The sequence below is a fragment of the Netta rufina genome, assembly GCF_964035555.1.
Source record: "Netta rufina genome assembly, chromosome: 3".
NCBI classification, from domain to species: Eukaryota; Metazoa; Chordata; class Aves; order Anseriformes; family Anatidae; genus Netta; species Netta rufina.
The window spans coordinates 77,359,057-77,385,413 of record NC_140125.1 but is presented as its reverse complement, the minus strand read 5'-3'; the positions used below and the strand labels follow the sequence as shown (position 1 = coordinate 77,385,413).

The 26,357-nt window shown below is 42.1% G+C and overlaps 1 protein-coding gene across 2 annotated transcripts in view; it reads left to right on the top strand.

The window, feature by feature from the left end:
- Window positions 1-26,357, top strand: part of CEP85L (centrosomal protein 85L) — a 112,625-nt gene that overhangs the window by 75,079 nt on the left and 11,189 nt on the right. For both annotated transcript variants that reach the window (XM_084285153.1, XM_084285154.1), the window contains exons 4-10: window positions 5,476-5,597; window positions 17,241-17,358; window positions 19,323-19,499; window positions 23,463-23,615; window positions 23,880-24,034; window positions 25,616-25,733; window positions 26,075-26,125. In XM_084285153.1, the coding sequence (XP_084141279.1) occupies window positions 5,476-5,597; window positions 17,241-17,358; window positions 19,323-19,499; window positions 23,463-23,615; window positions 23,880-24,034; window positions 25,616-25,733; window positions 26,075-26,125 (894 nt within the window). The remainder of the gene's footprint in view (window positions 1-5,475; window positions 5,598-17,240; window positions 17,359-19,322; window positions 19,500-23,462; window positions 23,616-23,879; window positions 24,035-25,615; window positions 25,734-26,074; window positions 26,126-26,357) is intronic.

Sequence of the window (26,357 nt, the reverse complement as noted above, 5' to 3'; positions counted from 1 at the left end):
ATACTCTCAGCCTGGGAAGCAAAGCATTTGCTGTCTCTTCAGCCCATGTCCGTGGCGTTTAGCTCTTTATTCATAAATCAGTTTTTCTTAGCTTCCTAATATTAGGCTTGCTCTTCTTTGAACATGTTCTACTATTTCAGTGACTTTCTGGTGCTGTGATGTCCGGGACTGAACATGTTTTTCCAGCTGGGTTTGTGCCAGAGCTATTTAAAGTCGCTGTTGTATTCCTTCCCTCTCCCCCTTTCTCTGTGACCCGACATACCGTGTGTAGGCAGCCCACACTTGCATGCAGCTTGTTTTCAGGCAGGTTAAACTGTGAACTCCTGGCCGGTCTATTCTCCCTGTAGGTCTGTGGTCCTCTAATATTCATTACTTTGCAGTTTACATATCTCCATAGAGTATGTTTTGGATTTTTTTCCCAAGCTTTACTGATTTTTGGTACTTCTTTCATGTTATATTTCACCTCTTCCTGGTGATGTGATGCTGACCTCTCTCTGATACATCCGCATCTCTCAGTACCTCAATTTCATGTTTCAATTTTGACTTAAGTTATCTACTTCTCCTCATTAAAAATTCCCCAAGGAACACCTCACTGACGGGGTGAGGGTGCAAGGGCACAATCAGATGTTCTCTCTCCCCCACAACTGCTCCAGACTTGCGGCAGAATAGCAGGACGTGATGCAGCCAAGGTGCTCCTGCCAAGAGTTTTACGGATTGCATTCGGCCGAGCAGAACCGCTGCCTCCCCTAAATGGCAACGATGGAGCAGAGAGGAGCAGCAAGTAGGTGGTGGTGAAATACAGACACCACAAGTCAGGGTTTCTTAATTCAGACCGTGGCCTTGTTTTTACCCGTCCGGGAGTCTGTTTGTTTTTCTGGCTGTTTTTTCTAGTACCTTTTGGCCAGGCACAGCATCTTTCTGTAGAAGTGATTCCTTGCAGAAATACTCCTTTAAAGTGATTTCGGGGCTGACTCAACCGTTGCAGCCTCATCTCGTTTCTGCTGTGTGAAGGTCCCGAGCCCTGCCTTGCTGTGCTGGCAAGAAGCCGGATGACCTTGCAGGACTGCCTGAACTAACGCTGTGTGCCGAAGCACTCGCCTGATGCTGGGAAGAGGTCTGGGTGGGGAGGAAGGGATGGGTGAATCCTTCTGCCCTTGCTCTGTGGCCGGGAGATCATCAGCAACCACCGCGCAGGCTTTGCAGATCTGATCCCTTCCCCATCACAGGGGCAGCCCCGAGGCACAGCCCATGGAAGGAGCCACTTGCTGTCTGGTGACTTTGGTTGCACCCGTTCTTTGTGGTGGTTACCTTTGGATGCCCACAATTATTTGTCTCCTGAACAGGGAATGCCTGTGAAATTCACTGAGAGAAGACAGGGCCCTACAGAGCGGCCTTTGCCCAAAAGGGATCATTTGCTTAGCTTAAATTCTGGCTCTCTTTGGCTGTTAGTAGTGGGCCGTAAAAGCTTTACTGACATAGTATAGACGGTAGTAAATTATTTCAACTGCAGCTTTCAGAAAAAAATCTTTAAATTCCACTTCCTTTTTTTTTTTTTTTTTTTTTTTTTTTTTTTTTTTTTTACCATTAGCTGTCATTTTGACGTTTTCAGATTCCAGCTCTCCTCCGCGATAGGCCGTGTTACTAGGTGGGGTGCTGTGCTGCTCCGGGGGCTGAGACACCGAACGGTTACAGGCAGAAGCCACAGGCATGTCTGGAGGAGATAATTGTAATTAGTGCAATTAAAATCCTGGCCGTTACTGGCCTAAATTATCCAAACGTTGCTATCCTCTTGTCCAGAGAAAAGTTATTTTCCCACTGTTAAGGAACATGATGGAATCAGTCAGCAATGTGTGTTCAGAAACAAATACTTGAGCATAGGCTAGCACAGCAAAGGCTTTTTTATTTTATTTTATTTTATTTTATTTTTTTCCCAGCAACCAGCTGAGTCTCAGCAGTGACTTGAAGGCCTGCCAAGTCGTGAAAGTCAAGGCCAGGACCTTGTCAAAAAAACAGCCTAGTGAGGGCCTTTGGACACTGCTGTGCAAAGGGTACTGCTTTAGCAGAGCAGATGTTCTTAGTCCAAGCTTGATACGCTTGGAAGAGGTGCCAGTTGACAAAAATAGTCGTATTTTCTAGGGTAGATGGGGCAGATGGAAAAGAACGCCGTCTGTTTCAAGCTAATTCTTTTTTTGTATTTGTGTTTTTTTTCTGTAATTGTGGCGGATTCAAGTTGATTGTGGGTGGCTTGCGGTATACGAATCCTAAAAACGTATCTTGCCTCATTACTTGGTTTGATTTCCTTAAGAGACAAAACACTCGAATGTAAGCGGACCACCTGTGTGTTCCGCACCATTCGAGGCATCCAAAAGGTCTGGAATGGTCAACACCACGCGCCCACAAATGAGTAAAGTGTCTTGTTATTCTGGGCAGCGCTAAGAAGTATTTTTAGCTCTTTCTTTTTTTTTTTTTAATTGCTGAAACGTGATAACAGAAACAGATCTTTTGTTGTTGTTTTCGTCTGTTCAGAGTGATGACTTGAAGCACACGGGCAACAGAGATAACGTAAAATAATGTTTTGTGGGTCGTTGTACTTATGTACCCAGCTGGCATGTGCTCCATAAGATCAGATATATTCCAAAGGCAAACCATCTTGATCAGCAGCTAAGGAGGCCTTATGTATTAGACTTTTTAGGAACTTAGGAACATGTAATTGACAAAATATTGCTCTGTTCTTAACTTCGTTGCCTTGCTTTTCAGCAGCCTTAATATTTCATTGACTTCTTGCATAGTTGGTTGTATCAAGCTGAAGGCTTTCTTTTTAATGGTAGTGCAAACTGTTGAGTTTACTTAAACCTAGCACATAGGCGATGTGCTTGCTTTGACAAATTTTGCTAGGGAAACCACTGGTGGCTTCCAAAATATTTTCAGTTATGATGGGTTCATACTTACATAACTGTATTGAGTCTCATCCCCCCTCTATCTCCACTTAGTTGCTTTTCCGAAGAAGATTTGTTTTTATTGTTCAGTCTTAAGAGACAAAATTTGCCTTGCTCGGTGAATGGGATGATTTGGCTTTTTAACGCCATGGATCTTCTGTTTATCACGTCAAACTCTTGTGTGGGTTGTTGATTTTTTTTGGGGGGTAGGGATGGAATTTCTGGCTCAGAGAAGTAGGGAAAGGAGAACAAAGATCTAATCCAGCTGTTTAGGACTCTTTCATTCTTTTTTACTGTACCCAGTGCTGCTGAGGTGGCTATATAAAACAATTAGCTATGGCAGGATGAAGCAAAGGAAGAATTTTCATGACACAAAGTACAGTGATAGTTAGTGATGTTGTCACTTTATACTGCAGGGCATGGCATGTGTGACTAAGAGAGGCTTTCCCTGGGGTGGTTTTGTGTTTGTGCTGGTGACTATTAATTCAACCAGTCACGAGTACAGCTGTCAGCTTTCAATATGTGACCATCCTAAGGTATTCTGTAAGAACCGAAGACTCCTTTGAAGTTACCTGGTCTGGTTTCAGCAATGCCGACAAAATGAATTTGAGATTTGTAGATCTGTAAAGGTTATGCATGTGTTTTACTTACAGGAGGAATCACAACTCGGTTAACACATCTGTAGTAGATCTTAATCCATGCAGCACTTGGCTTTTCCTTTCCCCACCTCCCAGTAGAGTACGGCACCATCTTCTTAGTTTCCCTGAGCAAGCATAGGTTTAATGGACTCAGTAGAAATGGCAGATGTGACAGGTTTTATTCCCACATCGTTTTCAAACATAGAATGTACTCCAGTAAGCAGTTGTATGAGGCACCTTTTTTAGACACGACATTTAAGAGAATTTCCAAATGCCTTCAGTGGTTTTCATTGCTTGGGGGATGCAATCATGAATGGGCATAGGGCAAGAAATGGCAATCATAGCAACCAGCGAACCATTTCAGGGTAAAATTTGATTTTAATATTATTTCACATTTTACTTTTCCTCACAATGATTCTATGAAAAGGAACTGTTTCATGTCAACATTGCCTTTTCAATAATAAATAGTGCTTAATATTGTCCAGCAAGGTACATGATCAACCCTAAACCATCTACGGGCTGGATTCTGGATGTGCGTGTTGATTTTTTTTCCTTTGTTTGCAAATGACTGATAGTATTCCATTAGCTGTTTTTTATTTTATTTTATTTTATTTTTCTCAATAATTGACATTAAATGTGTAGTTGGGGGGGGGTGTAGATTGGTTTCTTTTTTTTTTTTTCATCATACCAAAGTAATTATAGTACTGCATCTATCCGGTTTGTTAAGCAGAGGAAGTATTCTGTGGAGCAGATCAGTTGGACTTGTTGGGATTTCCTTTTTGTGACAGTCTTAAAAGATTCTTTAACTAGTTGATCTCATATCTAGTTTTCTAGTTTTAAGTTATAAATTTAATGAGGGAAAACGTGTTTCTGCCTTTTCAAGTTCATTTTTATCAACAGGCAAGTTAGGGACCTAGACCTAGTTGAACTGACCTAGACTGAATGGGGAAAAATACTCCTTCAACATAGAGAAGAGACCATGGATGTCTCTCACTTCATGACTTCAGCGCGTCGTGGTTCTGAGGTTTAGGCAGTGATTTCTCTCCATTCAGTAGAGCTTTGACAAGAAATGCATAGTACTCGAATATTACATACCTGATTTTAATAACTGATGCTATGTTTCGGTCTTAATGTTAGTTGTTTGCTCTTCTTCTAGGGACATGGTTTAATGGGTGACATTGGTAGTAGGGTTGGACCAGATGATCTTGGAGGTCTTTTCCATCCTTAATGATTCTGTGATTCTCTGATTCTGAACCATGATGTTGTTGGCTCCTATTCACTATGACTGTTGTCTACAGATCAGTTTGTGGTGAGATGCACAGCCTGGCCTTTGTGAAAATTAATGGCAAGCCTGAAATCTGTTACTATACGAGATTTTTATTCTTGGGAACAGTTAGAATTTAACCAGAATCATATTTCCATATTCTCTATTCCAAATGCACATGCTTATAGAGGTATTTGTATGCCAAAGTTCCAGGTGGGAGTTGTGAAAGGAATGGTAAGCATTATCTGCAAGTTATCAGTCAGTGTGAAGCTCTCTCATTTCTAGTGCTTGAATAATTGCAGTAGGATATGAACATTCTGTGTTGTTCGCATTAATAAGTAAAGAAGTTTGTTGCCTTAATAAGTGTTTAAGTTCTAAATGAGCTTTTCATCTCAAACTGCTTTCAGAGCTGTGAATTCATTAGTACAGACATGATAAAATGGTGTTTAAATCACTGATGAAGTTTGTTAAAGAAAGTCCTTATAAATTCAGTTTTTTTTCTATAAAGCAAATCCGAAGAAATTACAAAGCATTGTTACGTTTCTGAAACAACAGACTACTTTGTAAATTCCCTGATATCTAGGAGATTATCTACTCTTACTGTTTTGGAGGCTAATGATAGAAATGTTTTATGCAGGTTCCGACTGGAACATCTCGTCAGAGTTACCCAACTACCAGCTATCAGGACTTCAGCAACTGGGAATCTCTAATGAAAATTAAAGAGGGGCTGCTAAGACAGAGAGAGATCGTGATCGATCGGTGAGTAAGCTGCTCCTGCTGCATCTGTTAGATGACATAAAAGCTATGGTGTAGAAACTGACTTTCAGGAGAGCTGCTTATTCAGTAAAGTTGTTAGATTTCAGTCCAGCAAATGTTTACGCACAAAATATGTGGTACCTAGACCTTGCCAGGAGAGAAGACAGGCCACTTGCTAAAAGTCTTTTACTGATTTGGGAATGTACTTAGGGGTCTGATGCTTTCGCAGTGGAAAAGAGAGAGCAGGACCAACAGCCAGTCCTGCTGTCAGCCTGCCCAGCCTAGCTTCTTACACATCTTCGTGTTTGTATCAGACATTTTTCTGCTTGTGAACGGGTCTTGGGAGTGATGCAACATGTCAAGTAGTAAGCTGCATTGAACTGATTTTCTTCTCCATGACCAGCAGAGAAATGCAGTATATTTGAAACCAGCTGGTAAAGCTTTGAGAACTTGGTCTGTGCAGAAACATGGAGTGGTAAAATCCTATTTAAATGCTCATACAAATTGTGTAGATAATAAAATACTAAATTCAGTATGTCAAGAAATACATTGTTTCTAATTGAAATTGGCATCCATCTGAGATAGGCCTTGGCAGCAGCTCACTGCTTTAAGTTTCTAGTATAGTTGAAGTAATTTCTGGAATTCTTGAAGTTCTAACTTAATGATGAAATGAAGCCTTAATGAGGAAAACGTGCTTTTATGAAAGGGCTTGAGCTTAATGAAGCTTACACTAAATTAGCAGATGTCATCAGGAGCTGCAGTTTGGATGCAGGACATTTAGGAAGGGCATTTTTATATTTGATACAATTATCATTTGGCTTAGTCTGTGTTTTAATAATAAACTCTTGGCTCGTGGCTGAAAGAGGAGTGGTTGTTCTGATCTTGAAATAGTTTTGCCCTCTTATTGCTTCTTTGCTCCGCAGCCTGAGGAGAACCGTGTAAAGCAGGTGTGTGCTAATCACAGGAATGTCAGGCATCCATGATGAATGTTTTCATACTTCATCTGGTAGTTACTCTCCCTTAATGGGTGGAGATAGACAGCTTCGGCACGATTTTCTTTGGCAGCAGAATTATGCACAGTCTGTTCCTTCCTCTGTTGCAACAGAAGAAGGAGCTGCAGTGGTTTACAACGTTTCTGCCCCCAGCAATCTGACCGGTGCCTCTGCTGTCGCTGCAGTGATGGCCAGCATCAGCTTCCCTGACAGTAATGCTGTGTAACATGCAACACTCCTTTCGGTGCCCAGGCTGTCACCAGCATTTGTAAGGACATCGTGTGTGATGGCCAGGGGCTGGCTTTGGTGCCTCTGCCGAGCACCTACACTCTACGTGAAGGCTTGTTAGACAGTGGCAACTAAAATGTCAGTTCACATTATTCTTCTCACACTGAAAACGGATTTATAGTCAAGGGTGAGGTTTCATTTTACTGAAGTGACAGTTTGCAACCTAGTTACCTGCTAATGTTACTTGATACAGTCCATCCTGAGGAAGAAAAGCTATTTTTTGACATCCCAAGGCATTGTATTTGTTCTTTTTTTTGTACAAAACATACTTCTGAATGACTTAGAGATAGCGAATACGGTTCTCTCTGGATTTAAGAGAGAAGTCAGTTGAGGTGATTCCTTTCCATTCAGCTGAAAAGGCAAAATATGCTCTGAAAGCTATTGAAGTGAACAAAGACCACTTAGTGATATTGCAGTCATTTGCTTTAAGTAGACACTGGGAGTTACAGTTAAGCACAATGTAAATTGCAATAATGCAGTATAATAATGCACCGCAGGGAAAGTGTTCTTTTAAATATTGAGCCTGCATTTGGGCAAAAAAAAAAGCCTTAAAATTTATGATTTAAAAATGAAATAAAATAATTTCAAATAGATCATTTATGTTATTTAAAGTTAGTACAAAATGATATTGCATGTTTGGAAGGATTTTGCAAAAGATTTTCTTCATTTTTTTTTATAAAGAAATACTGTCTTCTATGCCAAAAAATATTGATGATTTTGCTCGCGGAGCAAATAGTACATACATGCTGTCCAAAATCCTAGAAGCAGAGAAACCATTATAAAGTGTTAGTGTTTATATTTATTATTAGATGGAGTATTCACAATACTTATGTACGAGTAATATCTTTTTTCAAGGCTATCTGTATTTTACCAGGGTAGACACGAGACATTGCACTGAGAATCAGGATGATGTTTGGGACCCAACCTAGGTCTGCTGAGGGTTGTGCTCAGTGGCACAGAGTCCAGTTGGAGGCCTGTAGCTAGCGGTGTCCCCAGGGGTCCATACTGGGTCTAGTCTTGTTCAACTTACTCATTAATGACCTGGATGAAGGGATGGAGTGCACCCTCAGCAGGTTTGCTGATAGCACAAAGCTGGGACGAGTGGCTGAGACACCAGAGGGTTGTGCTGCCATTCAGAGGGACCTGGATAGGCTGGAGAGCTGGGTGGAGAGGAACCTCATGAAATTCAACAAAGGCAAGTGCAGGATCCTTCACCTAGGGAGGAATAACCCCAAGCAGCAGTACAGGTGGGGGCTGACCTGGTGGAGAGTGGCTCTGCAGAGAGAGACCTGGGGTTCCTGGTGGACAGCAGGCTGACCATGAGCCAGCAATGGGCCCGTGTGGCCTAGAAGGCCAGTGGTACCCTGGGGTGCATCAGGAAGAGTGCTGCCAGCAGGCTGAGGGAGTGATCCTCTACTCAGCCCTGGTGAGGCCACAGCTGGAGTCTTGTGTCCAGTTCTGGGCTCCCCAGTACAAGAGGGACATGGAGCTCCTGGAGCGAGTCCAGCAGAGGGCTACAAAGATGATGAGGGGACTGGAGCATCTCTCTCATGAGGAGAGGCTGAGAGAGCTGGGCCTGTTAGCCTGGAGAAGAGATGGCTGAGAGGGGATCTTATCAATGTGTATAAATATCTGAAGGGAGGGTGTCAAGAGGATGGGGCCAGACTCTTTTCAGTGATGTCTGGTGACAGGACAAGAGGCAGTGGGCACAAACTGAAGCACAGGAAGTTGCGGCTGAATATGAGGGGACACTTCTTTGCTGTGAGGGTGAGAGCCCTGGCATAGTTGCCCAGAGAGGCAGTGGAGTCTCCTTCTCTGGAGATACTCAAAATCTGCCTGGGTGTGATCCTGTGCAGTGTGCTCTAGGTGGGCCTGCTTGGCAGGGGGTTGGACCAAAGGATCTCCAGAGGTCCCTTCCAGCCTCAGCCATGCTGTGAGGCCAAAAGGCTACCGGTCTGCCTGGCCTTACCTTAAGCTCCTCAAGCCGATTCAAATTCTGAATACTGGCTAAAATAATTGTACAAAGCTTGCTAAATTTTGGCTAATTAGAATTCAAGATGATGGTATTTAAGCTGCTTATGTTTCTAGAAAGTGGAAGAGGAATTCTGCTGCTGACAGAGGTCTTGGTAGGTGTTGGCCGAAAAAGCCCTTTATGATTGTAGTTCTTGAAGAGTTTTAAAAGGTGTGGTCTTCTTAAAACATGTCTCATGTTGAATTTACTGTCTGATAACTGGAGGATGTGAGCAAGACTTGTTTAATTCTTGAGGGGAACAGGAGCTTGGAAGGGCTGCGTTACCCTCCTGCTGTCTGGAAGCTGAGGAGCGGCACAGCAAACAGCAGGATACCGGAGGGTGGTGCTCTGAGCCCTGCTGCTCCAGCCTTAGCTGTTTGCTGTTGACAGGTACAAGGAAGAGTTGGATGAGAAGAAACATCCCGGGAACACCCTTATCTTGCTCTTGTCACCAGCTGCCCTTTCAACTGCCCGGTTGCTGTCCAGTTTATTTGAGGTTAAAACGCACTCTTCTGCTGTGAGTTGCGCCAGGAGCCAGGAGGTGGAGGAGCTGAATGTCACTTCGCACCACACACCTTGTTCTGTGTGGAGTGCTTAAGTCTGTTAATATGCAGGAAACAGAGGCTGTGGATGTAGCAGTCTCATCGAGCTATTTCACCTTTATCTTGTTATAAAGGTGGGGGGAGGAAACAAAAACCTGCTGCCTGTTCCCCTTCTTGCCCCACAATGACAAAAAAAAGCAACAGAAATCCAGCTCTTCAGGACTAGATTATTAGAATCCCCATCTTAACAATTTGGAAAAGCTGTAAACAAATTATTGTTTAAAACGATTCAAGGAACAGCACTCACTGTGTAAATCACCTCACCTGGGTAGGTTGGTGTGTCACTGGAAATTCAAAGCCATGAACAGGATTGAAAAAAAAACAAAACTCAGCCACTTGCATTTGTGAATAGAGTAAGTGGCTTGATATATGTTCTATACACTGTGATGAATATCAGATTTTCTAGTAGATGATTTAAAATCAATTTGACACATGTAGTTGAACAAGTATAAATGAATGTAGTAGCAGAAATGGGTGGGTATAAAAGTGGATTTATTTTGCTTTCAAAGCTACGGTAGGAATTGCTGCCAATTTAATGAATCAGAGATTGAAATTTGCTTTTAAATCTGCTCTTAAAGAATGGGGAAGACCTCATTTTCAGAAAGGGAAAATGTGGCATGAGGGAGGAAGCCCAGCGTGTGTGTGCACACAGGAGCACGTTGGCGCTTCCTCAAAGTGTGTATCGCATTTTTTCCACTTAAGTTCTGTTGGTACAGGCTGTGAATAAGGGTCAGGGGTCTGAAGGGTTTTGTCTGTAAGAGGAAATCTGCTGCTGTAACAATTACTACTAGAATGTCACCCGCTGTACAAAATAATTGGATTATGTCATTGTCTTACTTCTCCCCTAGTTTCATATGTAACACTACATTGTGTTTAGCACCAGAGGGAGCCAACAGTGTTTGTGTTGGTTTAGAAAATTACAGCATCGCGTTCGAATTCTTTGTGTTGTTTCTGTGTTGTGTACTCTGTTTGGTACATTAACAATACTGAAATTACAGTGTTTTGGTGCAATTGGGAATGTGTTTTAAGGCTGGCCAGCTGCTGTGGATGTCTCCAGTGTGGTATTGGCACTGTTTGTTTGGCAGGGATCGCGTATAGGGGGGTATGTGAATAAATGCCAAATATCTGAACATATGACATAAGCTGCTGAGAATAACACTCCGCATGCAGGGTTCTCTTCCAGACAGCTTGAGGGCATTTGAACTGCTTTTTAAGGAAAGGCAGATATAAAAGTATAATTTTAGTGAATAGCTGTCATTCCTTGAGGCACAATAACATTTGCATTCTTAAAACAGTTGCTAAATCATTAGCTTTCCATCCAGAGTTGAATTACACTTCAATGTTTTCATTGGGACAGTTGTATTAGGTTTTCTGTCAAGTTGGCCTGCCTTGATTTGTTGACATCAAACTGCATGTGAGCTGGTAGTGTTCGTGTTACTGCTGGCGTAAAGCTGTAATTTGCTTAATTTGAGCATGCTCCGTTAAGATTTGCAGCCTTAGTATGTTCACTTGAGGGACAATTTGATGCCATTTTTGATGAAGTCAAAACAAACAGCTCTTCCTTAGGTAACAGCCTGAGTTGTGGCTCTAATGAGGGAAAGTAGGGCTGGAAAGGACCTGCCTGATGTTTGTGCCAGGCCATGGAGGATAAGCTGCAGTGGTATCGCTCCTGATCTCTGTAACCTGTTCTTGAAAGCTTGCAGTCGCAGATGGTCTACAGCCTTTCTAGGTAGGACAGTTTGCTGATTAATGAGCTTAAACATTAGAAAACTTTTCCTAATATGTCTTAGTCTTTCCTCCCAGGTCACGTTTCCTAGACCTCTGGTAGCTTTCATTATTCCTTGAATTCTCTCCAGCTGCTTTTATATCTTCCCCAAAGTGTCCGAAGCGGACAGCTGAGGCCTCCCTCCTGCTGTGTACGTGCCTCTCCCACAGGCCACCCCTCTGCAGCGCCTGGCTTTGCAGTACCGCCTCGTGCAGTTGTGCTCAGCTCTAATCCCAGACCTCCTTCTCTGGAACTGCTGCTGCAACAATTTCTGCCCTGTGAATTTAAATGTTTTTAGGCAGTTTCAATATTTGGCAGAAATGGGAACAGCAGGGGAGCGGCACGGCTTGCTCTGTATGCATCTGGTCAGGAGTCTGCAGGAGTTGCAAGTCTCCTTGCAGAAGTAAGGGTGCCGTCCTCTGTGGGCAGACAGACGTGTCTGTGTCCCGCTTGTTCCTTCCACCCCCTTGCTTAAATAGTGGAGATCATTTGAGAAAGTCCGGTGAGTTGTTGAACATGCTTTTGCCTGGCCTCCCTTTACATCAGTGCTAGCTTACCTCCCGTGAGTCAGGCTAGCATGTCAAAAAAATTCAAAATAATCATTTAAAAATGATTTGAGGGGAAAAAAATCCACCCCAAAACCCCACCAGACTTGATTGCATTACAAAATCAGAGACCATCTCTTTTTTTTCCCTTTTTTTTTTCTTTTTTCTCATGAGCTTTAGTGGTGTCAGAGCTCTTTGGCCTTATCTTACAAGTTATGGAAAATGTATTTGCATTGTTCTTAAGACTTTGTTTACTACTGATCTCTCTTCCTATCAGTACTTTGCACGTTTGGACTAGTGGTCCCAAGAGACGGTGCCTTTAAAACAAAGGGATATAAAAATTAGTATCCAACTTCTTAAAGCAACAAAACAAAGCAGTATATCTTTAACTGCAGTGTGGAATAAGTAATATTGGTACTACAGAGGGACCCTTTTTACATTATACTTCATGGCCTGATTCTGAGGAGATCTGCAGAAGCATTTTCATCTAAAGCACTATTTCTCAGTAACCTTTGAAGGTGAGCATCAATTTTCATTTGATTCATTATGAAGTTACTAACATTGCTTCAGTGAGAGAAAAGGCTGTTTTCTGCAGTCCCTGAAGTGTCTGAAGATGCCGGACCTTTATCTTCATTTGTAGTCTAGGAGTCTTAGATTTATGCTAATTTAAGTCTCTTAAAAGTTGAGGAGAGAAAATGCTTCTCTGGCAAACGTGGGTTTTCATGTTAGAATAAGTGGAAGATAAGATGGTTTTCTAGAGAACAGATTGAGCTGGTCCCAGGTTGATGAAAATGTGGCTTGTTTCCAGACGAATGTAGATATGAGTGTCTGTCTAAGCATGTGTGCACAGTTAGCTGGTCCTGCGTGAATACAAGAAAATTATGTGAATGTCATTTATGTCGTACTAATGTTCTGAGAGAGGCACAGAAGCAATTTGTATATTAAACAGTTTATTTATTATTAATGTTGGTCTCTGAAGGCAGTCCAGGCTCTTGCATGCGGAGCTGAGTTGCGTCTGTGCTACCCCATGTCCTTTGTGCTGACTGTAGTTTTCAAAAAGGTTTGTTTGAGCTGAAGGACAGAAATACAAGAGAATTAAAACCAAGATCGCCCTCAGCTGATATTTCACAGTTATGGCTGTAATTTTCTTTTTGTCCATTTAAATAGCTCTAGTTTGTGTCAAGGACACCTGTAGTTTTCCTCCGGATTCTGACCAGCTTCAAAAGGAGAGTCCTAGTCATCCAGGACAAGGTGGGCTCAACTCAGAGGAAGCTGTGTGGGAATATAAGTATTTTTAACAGGCAGGCAGTCATATAAGGTGAATGATTCCCCTTAAACTCCATGATTATCTTGATCAGGTAGCCTAGGCTCTAGTGCCAGTTGTTTGTGTAAGGACAGTAGTTGGTAATTCCACAGGAAAGGCAAGACAGCTGTATGAACTGCCATGACAAGTTTGTAACTTTTCCTTAACTTATAAAGTGTCATTGATCTTTGGTAGCAAAACGTGATTGAAGGCTTGCAATTTTGCATCAAAAAGAAACGATGATTGAGGAAAAGTAAAATAAATGAATAAATAAATAAAAGGGGGAGAATAAAAGATGTGTGCATTTTCCAAGATCTGGAAAGTAGGCAAAGTCATTACTTTGCAAACATGATAAGGTTTTCACTAAATAATCTAGCTAGCATGTAAAGAACTAACATGGGGGAATCAGGATGAAAAAACTAGACAGGGGAATTTAGAGTACGTAGCCACCAAGTTTATCGCATGTCATGGATAACATGTCACTGCTGCTGAGTCCCATGAGAACAAACGTGTCTGGGAGCAACACACAGAGGAATTGGTCTTAGGATAGCTATAAATTATGGCTGGAAGTTCGAAAAAAGGTGGTGAAAAGGCATAGGGTGAAACTCCAGGCCATCAGTGGAATTTGTAGAAGAAAAATAATAATAGTAATGAAAATATGGATAAAACAAGCAGGTTACTTCTGAGAAGAAAGAAAAAAAAAAAGCACCTGAAAAATCAACTTCTCTAAAGTAAACTACAACAATGCCAAAGTGCCTTTGGCATCTTCATTGCAGAGCTCTTCTGTGGGCAATTGAAGTGATACTCAGTGTACCATAGTCTTCTCGCTAGTATAAATGAAGGTTTGGACTTAGTTTGCTCCTGCACCCCCTGTTCCTGGAGATACCTGTATGCCTTGAAGGGGAGCTGGAAAGATCTGTCCAGAGGTGTTTCTGAAGATGATGTTAGTGCCGTGTTTGTGTTAATTGGTTGGATATGAGAGTTAAAGTTTATACTTTTTTCAGTGACATTTTCTTCTGAACAAAAAGATGCACACATCTTTTATTCTCCCCCTTTTATCAATTTAAGTAAGGAACACTAAGGAAATCCTGTGAGAAGTTTTGTGGTATTCATATAACATGCCAATAGGTCTTAATGATCACCATAGAATTGTAACACTGGCTGATAGAAAAATGGAATTTGTGAATTAGAGTTATTTCTGTGGTATTAGAAGTGGTGTTTCCACCGAACCTGGCTGTGCTCTGGTGTCTTTGCTGAGATCGGCCAAAACATGTAGAGAGCATCGGCCCGCTCTGGCCTGGCCGCCGCCAACATGGAGGACGCGCGTGAGGTAAAGCCTCCAAGTGGAGGCGGCCCCACTGCCCCGAAGGTGAAATCTCTCCCTCTCAGGATTATTTTTATGTTTGTGGCCTACCCAGAGCAACTGTCACTGCATACCTGATCAGAAATATGAAAGCATCTGAATGATGAATGGTTTTGTGTGTTTTTTTCATGATGGATTGGTAATAGGGAGCTTGTGGGGACACTGTCCATGCAGCAGCACACAGGCCGTGTTTGTGAGAGCGCTTGAACTTCTCCACACTCCTTTTAAATAACGCTTACAGCCCGTGGTTATGCAGCGGATTAATAGTAACAGCTGTGGGGTGACAGAGGCTTAAAACTGTCTTAGCATATGAGAACATCAGTGAGAAAATGCATCTGGTATGAAGCCTCCAAAGACTTATAGGACTGTATGTAAATAGTAAACATGTTTCTATGGTGCTTATCTTTCACTCGGCTTGTGACTGCTGGGCTGTTTGCAGGATTTTTGTTCCTGGGTGCCATGAGGTTAATGATATTTTGAGAGAGGCAGTTATGCGGAGAAGCTGTGCAGGATCCACGCAGACGTGAGCCATTTGCACGGCATGTTTTGCTGGCCAGGTTTCAGATGGGGGCAGAGTTTCGTGCTTTGCAGAGCAAAAAGAAGTAAAACGGTTACACTCTTTGCTAGCTCAGCCCTGTTTCATCACGGATTAATTTGTCTCAGCTTTTTTCCTGCATGGATTTGGTAGGGTAGGGAAAAGATTATGAAAGAAAATACGGTAATGTAGTTAGAGGTTCAAAAATATTTTAAAACGCTTACCCCGCTCTGTAGGGTTTGGTTCAGGCCACTAATTCCTGTCTGTTAAGGAAGGCGCTGCTAAGATGAGCCACAAAGAGAAAATCACGTAGTGTTTTCAAGGGATGAAAGGCAAATGAATAAATAATTTTAAAACAAATGGGGCAAGGATATTTTAATAGCTATATCTAGTAAGTAATAAGGTAATAAAAAATGAAAAATGACTTCTGTTCAGAGGTTAGGACAACTCATAGTAAATGATCCTGGTGTCTGTGATCAAGCATGCAACAGTAGGCGGCAAGGCTTTATATTTTCTCACATGATTACACAAGCTCTTGAGCTCCTGTACAAGTTGTGAGCATATTCTTTTTCCTGATTTTCAAATCTGCTTCTTCCAAAACAAGTTTGAAGCTTTTTGCCTGTAGTGCCATTGTACAGAAAGACACCAACCAGAACAGTAGAGTCTGAGTGCAAAGTTTTTCAGTGTCACGTAATACATTTATGTTTATAATGGTTTGTTCCATCTGGATAGTAAAATGCTAAAGGGAAGCCTCAGAATCACCTGTGATGATACAGAACATTTTAATACTTGCTGTGGAGTCATGCAGCTACATTCAGTTGCTCTGTTTAATGAATTATGTTGAATGAATTGTCTTAAGGCGCACGAAGTGCAGCTTATTTATACTGATTTCCCGTTTGTTACAATTTTTTATTGGTGTAGAAATAGATAAACATTAAAAAGATTTGTTTTGGGCACATGCATCATCTTTTATGCTCTCCTGGTGTAAAAAAGACAATAAAAAACAAAAGAAGAAAATGGAAATGAAGGAGTACACAGACTCACAGAATAGCTGAGGCTGGAAGGGACCTCTGGAGCCTGTATGGTCCAATGCCCAGCAATCACCTACAGCTGGTTGCCCAGGAAGGACCATGCCCAGGCAGCTTTTGAAGGTCTCCAAAGAGGGAGACTCCACAAACTCGCTGGGCATGAATGAAAGCTGTTTGTAAATTGGTTGAGAAGGTTGCTATGTGTTTCTGGTGCAAACTCCATTCCGGTTAATTACTGAGGTGCCCATCTCTCCCCGGGGAGTCTCTGCCCAGCAGACCTCAGAGTCCTTATCTTAACTTGGGCTGGGGTTGAGACCTGTCTTGTATTTGCCATCTAGTCATGCTAGCTCAAATGCAGTCATGATTTAAATAGTGATAGAATGTATGATATAATTAAATAGTGATAGAATAGCGATACTGTTTCTGCTGTACACTGGCCAAATGATTGGTGTAGGAGGTTTAATTCTGGCTTAGTTTGCAGTGCAGTATTTTACTGCAGGGGTGGGAAATATCTTACATAAAGTAACTGAAAAGGTCTTAAGCAGAGCAAAAAGAAAGACATTGCAAGGGAGAAAGCCATGCTGTCCAACTAGTATAATCACCTCTTTTTAATTTCTTTCTGCTCCGCATGATTTCTGTGTCTTTTTATATTGTATCAAAAGTCAGCTCTCACAAAGAGCGGGGCCAGAGCAGGAGAAGCCCCAGTGAAGTGAAAATGTGAGTTCTGTTTCTTTGCATTCTGCTTTCCAGATACTTTTTTTTTCCAGCTTACGTTTTTGGCTGTAGGAGCAAATGACAACAGAAGCGGCTCTCCAGCTCCCACAAAACTGTGGTAGAGTTTTCAAATACATATTTATAAAAGATTAGTTTATGGTTCCCTGTTGGATGCAGGCCATTTGAGGTATGCTTAAATGAAAGGTATACGGCAACTTCAGTTTAATAGCTCATATCTTGAAGAGGTTCCAGTTCCAGTGTTAAACTAGGCTAGTAGCAGTCTGGCTGCCTTGGAAAAAAGCCCACAGCTAAAGTAGATTCAGGATTATGAAATGCTTAATCTGATTCTATTGAGTATTCGTTACTGCTTCATTTGGCAATGTGGAAGAGAGAAAGTAAGTTGAATAGCATTTTTACAGCATTCCGTGTAAGTCTTAAGATCAGTGTTTTTAAAATCTGTTCTATTCTCTTCCTTTTCAAATAAAATCTATTTATCACAGGCAAAAGCAGCAGATTAACAATTTACATCAAAAGATAAGAGAGAATGAATTACGAGCTCAACATGCAAGACTGAGCCATCTTGTGAACTGCGAAGAACCTTACATGACTAATTTGCAGGTAGGATGGATGTTTTTCTTTTAGTGAAGCTTTCCATTACCCAGTAACTGCCACTTGAAAGGATGCTCACAATTTACTGCAGGATAAAATACAGAGCGTTTATGTTTGATGGTTGTGTCATTATATAGCTGTAAATTGCATAGAGTACAATATCCTGTAAATATTGTCGTTTATTTTAGATCTGCAGAAATTTAAGTTATGTTAATACAAGTATGTACATACCTGTTTTGAAAACTGATAAAAATAGGGGAAGAATGAGGTATTGCAGCACTGTGCACGTATAATTTTATTAACAGCATGCATGTAACACAGCTGTGCAAGGAAATATTAGGAAATAAATCGTTTGATAAGGGAGTATCTGGAAACTGATGAAAGGTTTTCTGAAAAGGAGAAGGAGGCAGTACCCACAGGAATAGTTGGGGAGCTAGTGTCGATAGAGTAGATGGAAGAGAAGTCAGAAAACAAAGAGACTGGCAGAGTACTTCTGTACAAGTCATCTGAGAAGGATATACATTTTAGTATGTAGGGATATAATATTTACTCTGAACTACTTACTCTGAAAGGGAACATGTTGAACTCTGAGCACACCTGTCCTAATACTGATCTGTGCTGTAGCACACACAATCCATCTCAACACATCCAGGTATATGAAAGGCCAAACAAAAAAAGAACGTTAAAGGCAGGTACACAGAGAAATAGCTTTTTTTGTCCCTCTTGTATTACGTTATCATTTCTGTCACAAACACTGTACAAGGATCTCAGCTAACATGCTTCAGCGTGGCATTAGTAATAACACAAGCTGCAATAACACAGATGTGCATCAGGTGAGAATCTGTTTTTGAGAAAGGCAAGAAATTCAGGTAGCACCTCAGTGTGAAGTTGGGTAGAACTTTTTCAGACATCTTAGAATGTGGCTGTTGTTACTTCCAGAAGTTCTTTTTTAAAAATATGTAAAAAAATAAATTGTCTAGATTAAGATTTTGAAAAAGTATTGCAGAAACTGAGATGTGAACGTACATACATTAGTGTACCGTATTACACTTCAAATAAGACAGCAGATGCTTTCATCTTTCATAATTTATAAAGTACAAACAATTTATAATGGCTCTTAGGAATTCTGGTTGATTTGTTTGCCTTCCATAAGATTAATTTACAAATGAAAATCTCCTTTAATGGAGATTTTAATCTCTTCTAATGCTTTGCAGAAGGAATACTATTATTTAAAAAGCTCTCTGTATAATTTCTTTAAGGATACGGGTTTATGTTATTAAAAGAATATTGAAACTGAAAGACTAATGGGATGCGTCTCCTTTTTCATCCCGCATGCAGTTGATTTCCATTTTGTGCTTGTCTCTCCGTGGGCTGTGGGAGTGGTAGAATAATATTGAACTGCAGGAGCTGAAAAGGGAGGAGGATTTTCATAGACACAACAGAAGGCGGGAGGCCTGCCGTCTGGTGTGGCTGTAATCTCAGGCTAGCCCCGCACCCTTCTTATCTCAGCTCTGAGGTTTAACTAGTTGACTAATGTTCTGATTTAGCAAGGTCTGTGAGATCGGAGCACATTTTACTTTAACAAATTCACAGCCATTTTATGCAGTGGCTTTCTTTTTAGGGGAGAGTATGGTAGTGTAGTGGCAGTGAAACATTTTTTCTTTGGATCTTGTTTTTGGGGGAGGAAGGTTGGGAGGGGAAGTCATACCTCTTCCATAAATCTGAGGGAGAAATAGTCCCACAATGTTTATTTTCATCTGTTGTGAATGGAAGCGTCCAGCTTTTTTTCTTTTCTCCAGCAGATTCCTGGAATACATGCTCTTAGCACATATTTTAATGTTCGAAAATCAAACCCCACCCTTCCTGACAGTGGAAAAAAAAAAAAAAAAAAGCAGGATTGTTTTCTGCTCTGCTGCTGAAGTATGCAGTGGTATGTGCGTGTCCATTTATATGATTTTCTTTCTTTTTGTAAGCAACCACAGTATGAGGGCACATCACTGCAACCTCACGTGTCAGAAAGATCAGCTTCCCACCTTGAGGAGTTTGAGAGAAAGATTGCAGCAGACGAGAATAAGGAATTACAATTCAAAGAACTTCTAAAACAAATTTCTAACAAATCTAGCGAGGAGAAAAAGAAGATGGAAGAAAAAGTAAGTGTCTTTCTTGTTCTGAATTTCCTTTTGTCACGGTCACAGGAGCATGTGTTTTGCTTGCAGGTAAGCAACTTAGTAAGTGGGCTGCAGAGCTGTTTTCCAAAGGAAGCTCAACTTTATCTATGATAAAAGTTAACAGTGGTAGTATAAGTGGACTTGTAGTGAATACATTCTAGAAGTGAAACCAGAAGAAAAGGCAATCAAAATGTATATTTCCAACCTGGTAATGACTATTTTAACAATCTGCTGGTTAAACTTGCTGTGAAGAAAAGCTGCTCCCCTTCACTAAGAATTTATTTGGGTTGAATGTTTATTACAGTAAATAAAGTGTCGTTTATAAACATCGGAAAAGCATGGAAATTAAATCACTGTTTTTAACATGGCCTGTAGAAGCAGGCCTCCTGCTTTGAGATGCACTTACCAAACTGAAGGTGCCTACTCAGCAGAAGTGATTCTCCTGCAGCTTTCCTAAAACATGCAGAATAGACTTCAGTCTGAGACGAGGAAGGGGCTTAGATAGCTGTGTTGTTGGAACTGTCACGACAAGAGGTTTCTTTGGAAGCTGAACCAATACCCAGGGTGGCTTTGTATGTCCTGCCAGCCTGCCTTTCTCGCAGGCTGGCATCATTGATCAATGGTTCGTAATGTTTTGGGGGCTGTTGTCACTGTTACCTTTTCTTTGATCACTGAGCCTTGCTGCTGGACTTGGATTTATGTTTATGCAGGTTCAAGAGGCAGGAGCAGTATGGCACAGCGAAGTGACAGGTAGGAAGAAAAGGAAAAAATCATAGTTAGTCTTAAATTCTGTCCTCTTGTGTCCAATAAACCCTGCAGTACGCCTTTCACTAAGGGTAATGTTCAGGAAGGGCAGAAGCTGGATTCTCCTGCTTCCTCCTGTCTATTTTAGTGCTTCTAGTGCTTGTGCTCCTTCCTCCCTGTCAGAACTGCTGCTGGGAGTGGTGGCAGTGGCGGGGACCTGCTCAGCAGTGCCTGTGTCAGCTGGATGGTTGGTAGCCAGCAGCCTGACTCACCCCGTGACGCCCACCCCACCCATTCTGTGCACTGAACAAAAGGCTCTCAACAAGCAAAAACAACAGGAGGGAGAGGATATGTTGGAATCTTACATTCAGTGTCCTCCAGTTTGAGGGAAGTCTGCAGGGGGAGGAAAGAGAGGTGGTGAGGTCCTGCAGCAGGCTGGGAGGCTGCGCAGTGTGCTGGGTGCAGAGCCTGGGGACAGCCCCCTGCAGTTCCTCTGCTGTGCTCGCAGGGAGGTGAACCCACAGCCCAGAGGCCTGGGGTGTCTGTACTCAGTGGGACCAGACATTAGGGGGCAAAAAACCCAATTTCTGTACCAATCAGAGAGGATAAGGTTTGTCAGTCCAGAGCCAGCTATGGCCAGAGAGTGGGGAAGTGCTAGGAAGCTGAAGTAAATTAAAGTTGAGATGAGCTTTTCTTTTAAGTGCATGCCTGAAGAAACACACAGTTTAGGTTAAGGTTGCTGGCATATGCATCTAATTCTCTGTCTGACCCAGTGTTGCAAATAATATTATCTTTTCCTCTACTGGCATTTTAAACATACAGCATTTCAATACAGTATGTCGATAGTATGGGACAAGGGACAAGCTGTGACTGTTCTGGTGCAGGTGGGAGGAAAGAAAATAAAAGGAACACTCCCATTTCCTTGGCCATCAGTCATTAGTGGTGAGAGGTCTGGAAGGTCTCCCTCATCACAAAGACAGGATGTGCCTGAACTGGAGAAGGTTCAGAGAAGGGCAACAAGGTAGACATCCATCAGAAAATCACAGAAGTCATAACTGCCTCAGGGGGGCCTCTAAGTCAAAAGCAACTGGGGGCTGGAAAATGTGTTTTCCTTTTTCTTTCCCTGCTGAAGACATCTGCTTATGGCCACCACTGGAAACAAGGCACTGAGCTAGAAGAGCACTTGGTCCGAAGTGCTTGTGTCACTTCTCATGTTAGGGTGGATGTACTGGATGCTTTCCTTCTGAGAAACAGCAGGGCCAGCAGAGGTAAGAGGTGCCGTTTGCTCACTGCTGGCATCATGCCTGGCTGTGCTACCTGCAGATGTGCCAAGCAAAGGGAGTATTTGCACCCCGCTGTGGATGATGCTGGTGCCTGAGAGGAAGGGTTGTTTTCTCCAGGCTCCACGTGTACTCGGTGTGGGACCGAGGGGACTGGAAGCATTTCAACTGGCACTGAACTTTCAGCAGCCTGAAAAAGCTTCTCTCCTGTGGCTGATCAGCAGCCGTGGTGGCTCCTTGCAGCTTCCAAGCTGAGGGAGCTTGCTCAGGTCGAGACTGCAGTGTTGTCCACAGTGCCTGGGTTCCTCCTTTCCTTCTGCCAGGCACGAGTGTGCCTCTTGGTATCTGCAGATTTTGCAGCACTCGTTTTAGTTCTGAAGCATTTAATCCGTAAAGTGAACTGCTGAGCTAGGAATTATTCAGTTCAGATACCTGTACCCTGCTGGCTCCTTCTGCTGTGGTTACTTGCGAAGGACTCCTCTAAGGCACCACGGATATCTCCTGTAGTAGCAGTAGTTCTGCCTTACGTTTTCTATGGTTTGCTTTAATATTTAATTGCCAGGAGGTGAGAACTTTGCTATTTTCTTCCTGCTTCAATGAATCATGTTCATGAAGGAGGAAATAATAAAATAAACACAAACAAAAAAGCAGCACAGCTTTTATTTCTCCTCAGCAGAGTGAGCAAGAGTGAATTAAAAAAATATATATTTATTTTTTTTTTCATGTCAGGAGAGAAAAGGTAGAAAGAGCCCTTGAGCTGATGCTGGGGATGTAGAGAGGGCAGGAGGAATCCTAAAGCCTTCCTGTAACTGTGAGGAGAGAGGTTGCAGGAGAGGAAATTCCCTGGAGTATGTGTGCAAGACAAGGACATGTAAAGACTTCTGAATTTTTGGCAGTCCTCAACTTTCTGGCCTATTCAGAAGACTCTTCTTCTGGAAAAACTTTTCAGGTACTATCAACTTAAGCTGTAGGCTGCGTCCCAGACCTCTGACATTGACACTGTCACACGTTCATTTCTCAGCAAGGTGGATGTCTCAAGCACCAAAGTGAAAGTACATTTTGCATTTACTGCCATGAAAAGTATTTATCTCAGAGCTACTGCACATTGTTTCAAGCAGTAGAGATACTGACTGTAAAATACTCTTTTTCCTGCCATCTTTCCACCCTTTTTTTTCCACATAGGTAATAAAGCAACTAAGTACCAGGAATGCAAGCAAACATGATACAATACAAAAAGCCTTTTGCAAACACACAGACAGTGAAGATGCCTGTGGAAAAGGTGCTTTAGGAAAGCAGCCGTTCTGTTCTGATGCTGTTTGATGTAATTGTCAGGCAGCATCAAAGTCAGGTTTTTGGCTGCAGTTGTTACTGGGTTAAGCTCTTAGGGCTCCGTGTTTCAAGTTGTTTTCCTAGGCCAAAGGAAGAGGAAGGACTAAAATATTTCCTCATTATTTTTTCTTCTGGAACAGGCTTCTTAGCAAAATGGTTGATGCCCCAAGCCTATCGGTGTTCAAGAGGCATTTGGATGATGCCCTTAACAACATGCTTTAAATTTGGTTAGCCCTGAAGTGGTCAGGCAATTGGACTCAATGACCTTTGTGGATCCCTTCCAACCAACCTATTCTCATTCTGATATGAACACGCTCCCTTATGTACTTTTTTTAGCCATTGAATTGTAATGTTTTCAGTTCACAAGGGACAAGGGTGCCTTCTAGGCAGAGGTGAAGCAGCTGTGGTTGGAGGTCACTTGTAGGTCTGGGACTTTGAGCTGCTGAGATTAATCATTCTTTGGTTTTGTTTTCCTGCAGTAACCAACAGGTGCAGCTGAGAGCACAGTTCCCGAGGAGTGACCAGCCTCTGCTCCCAAAGCAGGTTTATTTTCCATTGCAATTGTAAAACATGTACTCTTACTTTCTTCTAGCTTAAAACTAGAGACCGATATATTAATAGCCTGAAAAAGAAATGCCAGAAAGAGTCTGAGCAAAACAAAGAAAAACAGCGACGAATTGAAACCTTAGAAAAATACCTGGCTGACCTGCCAACGCTGGATGACATAGAAGGTCAGACTAAGCAGGTAAGGTGAAAGGCACTGGCTTTACTTCTTAAAAATACCCACAAGTTCCATAATATCTGTTGTGAAAGGTTTTACAGTTTCACTGTGTGTTTTTTCCCCATCTGCTTAGTATTAGGAACCACTGCAGCTACTAGGGCTTCCCATACTTAGATCTAAGTGCAGTGGGCCTAAGAGTATACAGGAGGTGGTAACCACAAGGCTGTGGCCTGCTGCAAGCCCTTCTGCTAATGTGGCACCGTGCCTGACTCATGTAATCTTTGTTAGCTGCAAATTCTAGAGGAGAAGAACAAGCAACTTCAAGAAACCATGACCGAGTTGGAAAAGAAGCTTGGAGAGGCTCGATCTCAGTGCAGAGAGCGAGAACTGCAACTGGTGTGTCAGAAGAAGAAGGAAAAAGAGCTGGTCACAACAGTGCAGAGGTATGAGCAGCTGCCCGAACTGTGCCCTGAAACGGGTGTGCTTTCCCAGCTGATGTCAGGACATGATGGTTTTTGCTCTTACAGTCTAGTACAGTGCTAGTGGCCTCTCAGGGCACAAATATATTACCGTGCAGAATGACAGAGTAATGCAAGAGAAAATCCAACAAAATTGGATTTGTATCAAGTCAAGGAGAAGGCCCTGGCTAGAAATTCTTCACTGTCATTTCTAAAGATGTTCGACAACACCTCAATGGCAGCAGAGTGCTGCCGGGCAGAGGACAGAGTAAACGTGCAGCAAAGGAGCTCTGGATAGAGGCTGTCAGCACTGCTACCCGGTAACTAATCCTGTCACGAGCTGTGGGAAAGCTCCCTGCATATTGGCTGAGGGTATATCAGGGAAGGGTCACAGATTTAAATGAGCTGTTTCTCACCTTTTCGTCAAGGCTGGGGGATATTCATGGGGATATTTAGCTGCAGCTCATCTGCTGTCATTGAACTTGCGTGACCATAAGAAAACAGCAGTGGGACAGATAGCTGTGAGAAGATTACAGATGAGGCACTGGGATATTGATCAGGGGAGATAATTAAATCCTTATTTAATAATAAACAAACAAAAAGGGGCAGGGAGAATCACTGTTAATAATTTATGGGGATGGCACTGCAGTTCAGTGTCCAGCCGTTGCGTAAACGTGCATGCCACAGCAGTCTGAAAGTGTTTCCATGATGAAAGGCAAGCCGGTTGGGACACCTTGCCAGCTGAATTGTTGTCACATTGTTTCCATCTTACCAATGAAAGGCCTTTTTTCTTCATGCCCTCATACTCTAGAGGGGGATCATTTTGTCTTTTCTGAAAGCCTACACATAGCTGAAGTGGTCCCGGTTTCTAAATTAGACAGCAAGATGAACACTATTAAAATGTATTTTCTTTCTGAGTGAAGGTGAGCAGGCAAAAGCTCCAGCTACACCTAGGAGCTTGAGCTGAGCTGCAGAGGGCCTGAAGGTCATGCCCTCGTATGGGAGCAGCTGGCAGAAGTGGAAGTGGCTTCATGACCTCCCTGACAAGCCAGGCATGGAGGATGGGCCACCAGTACTCAGAGCAGCCTGTGGTTCTGGACTCTGCTTAGAGTTGTACATGCCCTAGTGGGAGAGCCAGATTTTAAGGCTCTCGTAATTTGGAGAAGCTCAAAAACTGCTCTGACAGATGTTGGTGGTGGCTTCACCTCCCACAGCAGCACAGAGCAGCTGTGTGTACCACAAAGGCGTTCCTTGCGCCTCTCTGCCCTCTCACTACGCTGTCCTGCTGGAGCTCTGCCTTGGGGAAGATGCAGCTCAGAATCTGGCACGTTAAACCATTCCCACATGAGTCAGTTCAAGCCAGCACCACAGTAATTTCAGTAGTTTAGGATTTTTACATCATTCATCCACTGTTGGTTTGCTCATTCATTAGGCTGGATTCTGCCAGATACGGTTTCACAGTTTTGGTTGGAAGATGGTGCAACTTCCTAATTTTTTTTTGCCAGAACACACAGCCCTTTTGGTTTCTGTCAGTATACTCATTTTTTCTTTCATGTTGAATGACAGCTTGCAGCAGAAAGTAGAAAAATGCCTGGAAGATGGTATTCGCCTTCCCATGTTGGACACAAAACAGCTTCAGAGTGAGAATGAATGTCTCAGAGAAAAGAATGAGAAAGCCAGTAAGGTTAGCCTGCAAATTATCTTTTATCTTTTTGTGTCATCTTTAACCTTGAATCCTGTATTTGTTTGTTGTTTGTTTTTTTTTTTAACTTCAGAAATCAGTATCTCACTAAAGATAAAATAATAATACATCTCTAGCTAAAACAGTTTTCTCTTCAATACCTGTTTCTGTTTGAGGGAATTATTTTGCATTTGTTTCCAGTTGTGTGAGAGTTAGCTATTTCTTGTCATCTACATTTTCAAAGATTCTGTGTAAAATGTATGGCTATCTCCCATAAGTTTATTTTTTTTTTAAACGAGCTGAAGAGATTCAAGCCTTTTAAATTATTCAATTTTATATTCTAGGTCATAGACAATCAACAAAAACAGATAGCTGGACTGATTTTAGACATGCAGGTAAGGAAGAATGTATATTCTGTTTTTTATTCTGTCCATTTTTAGCTCATAAAGATGACATGATTAAAATTAAATTTTGTTCTTTTACCTTCCAAAATAGGAGGCAAAGATAGAAATGCCAAGAATGTAACCTTATGGTCTGTAGTTGACCTGCATTCTCTTACAGTCTTACAATGTATTCATTAGGGAAGTTTCTATGGTTTAACACTTTGCAGCTATTTGTTATTAAGTA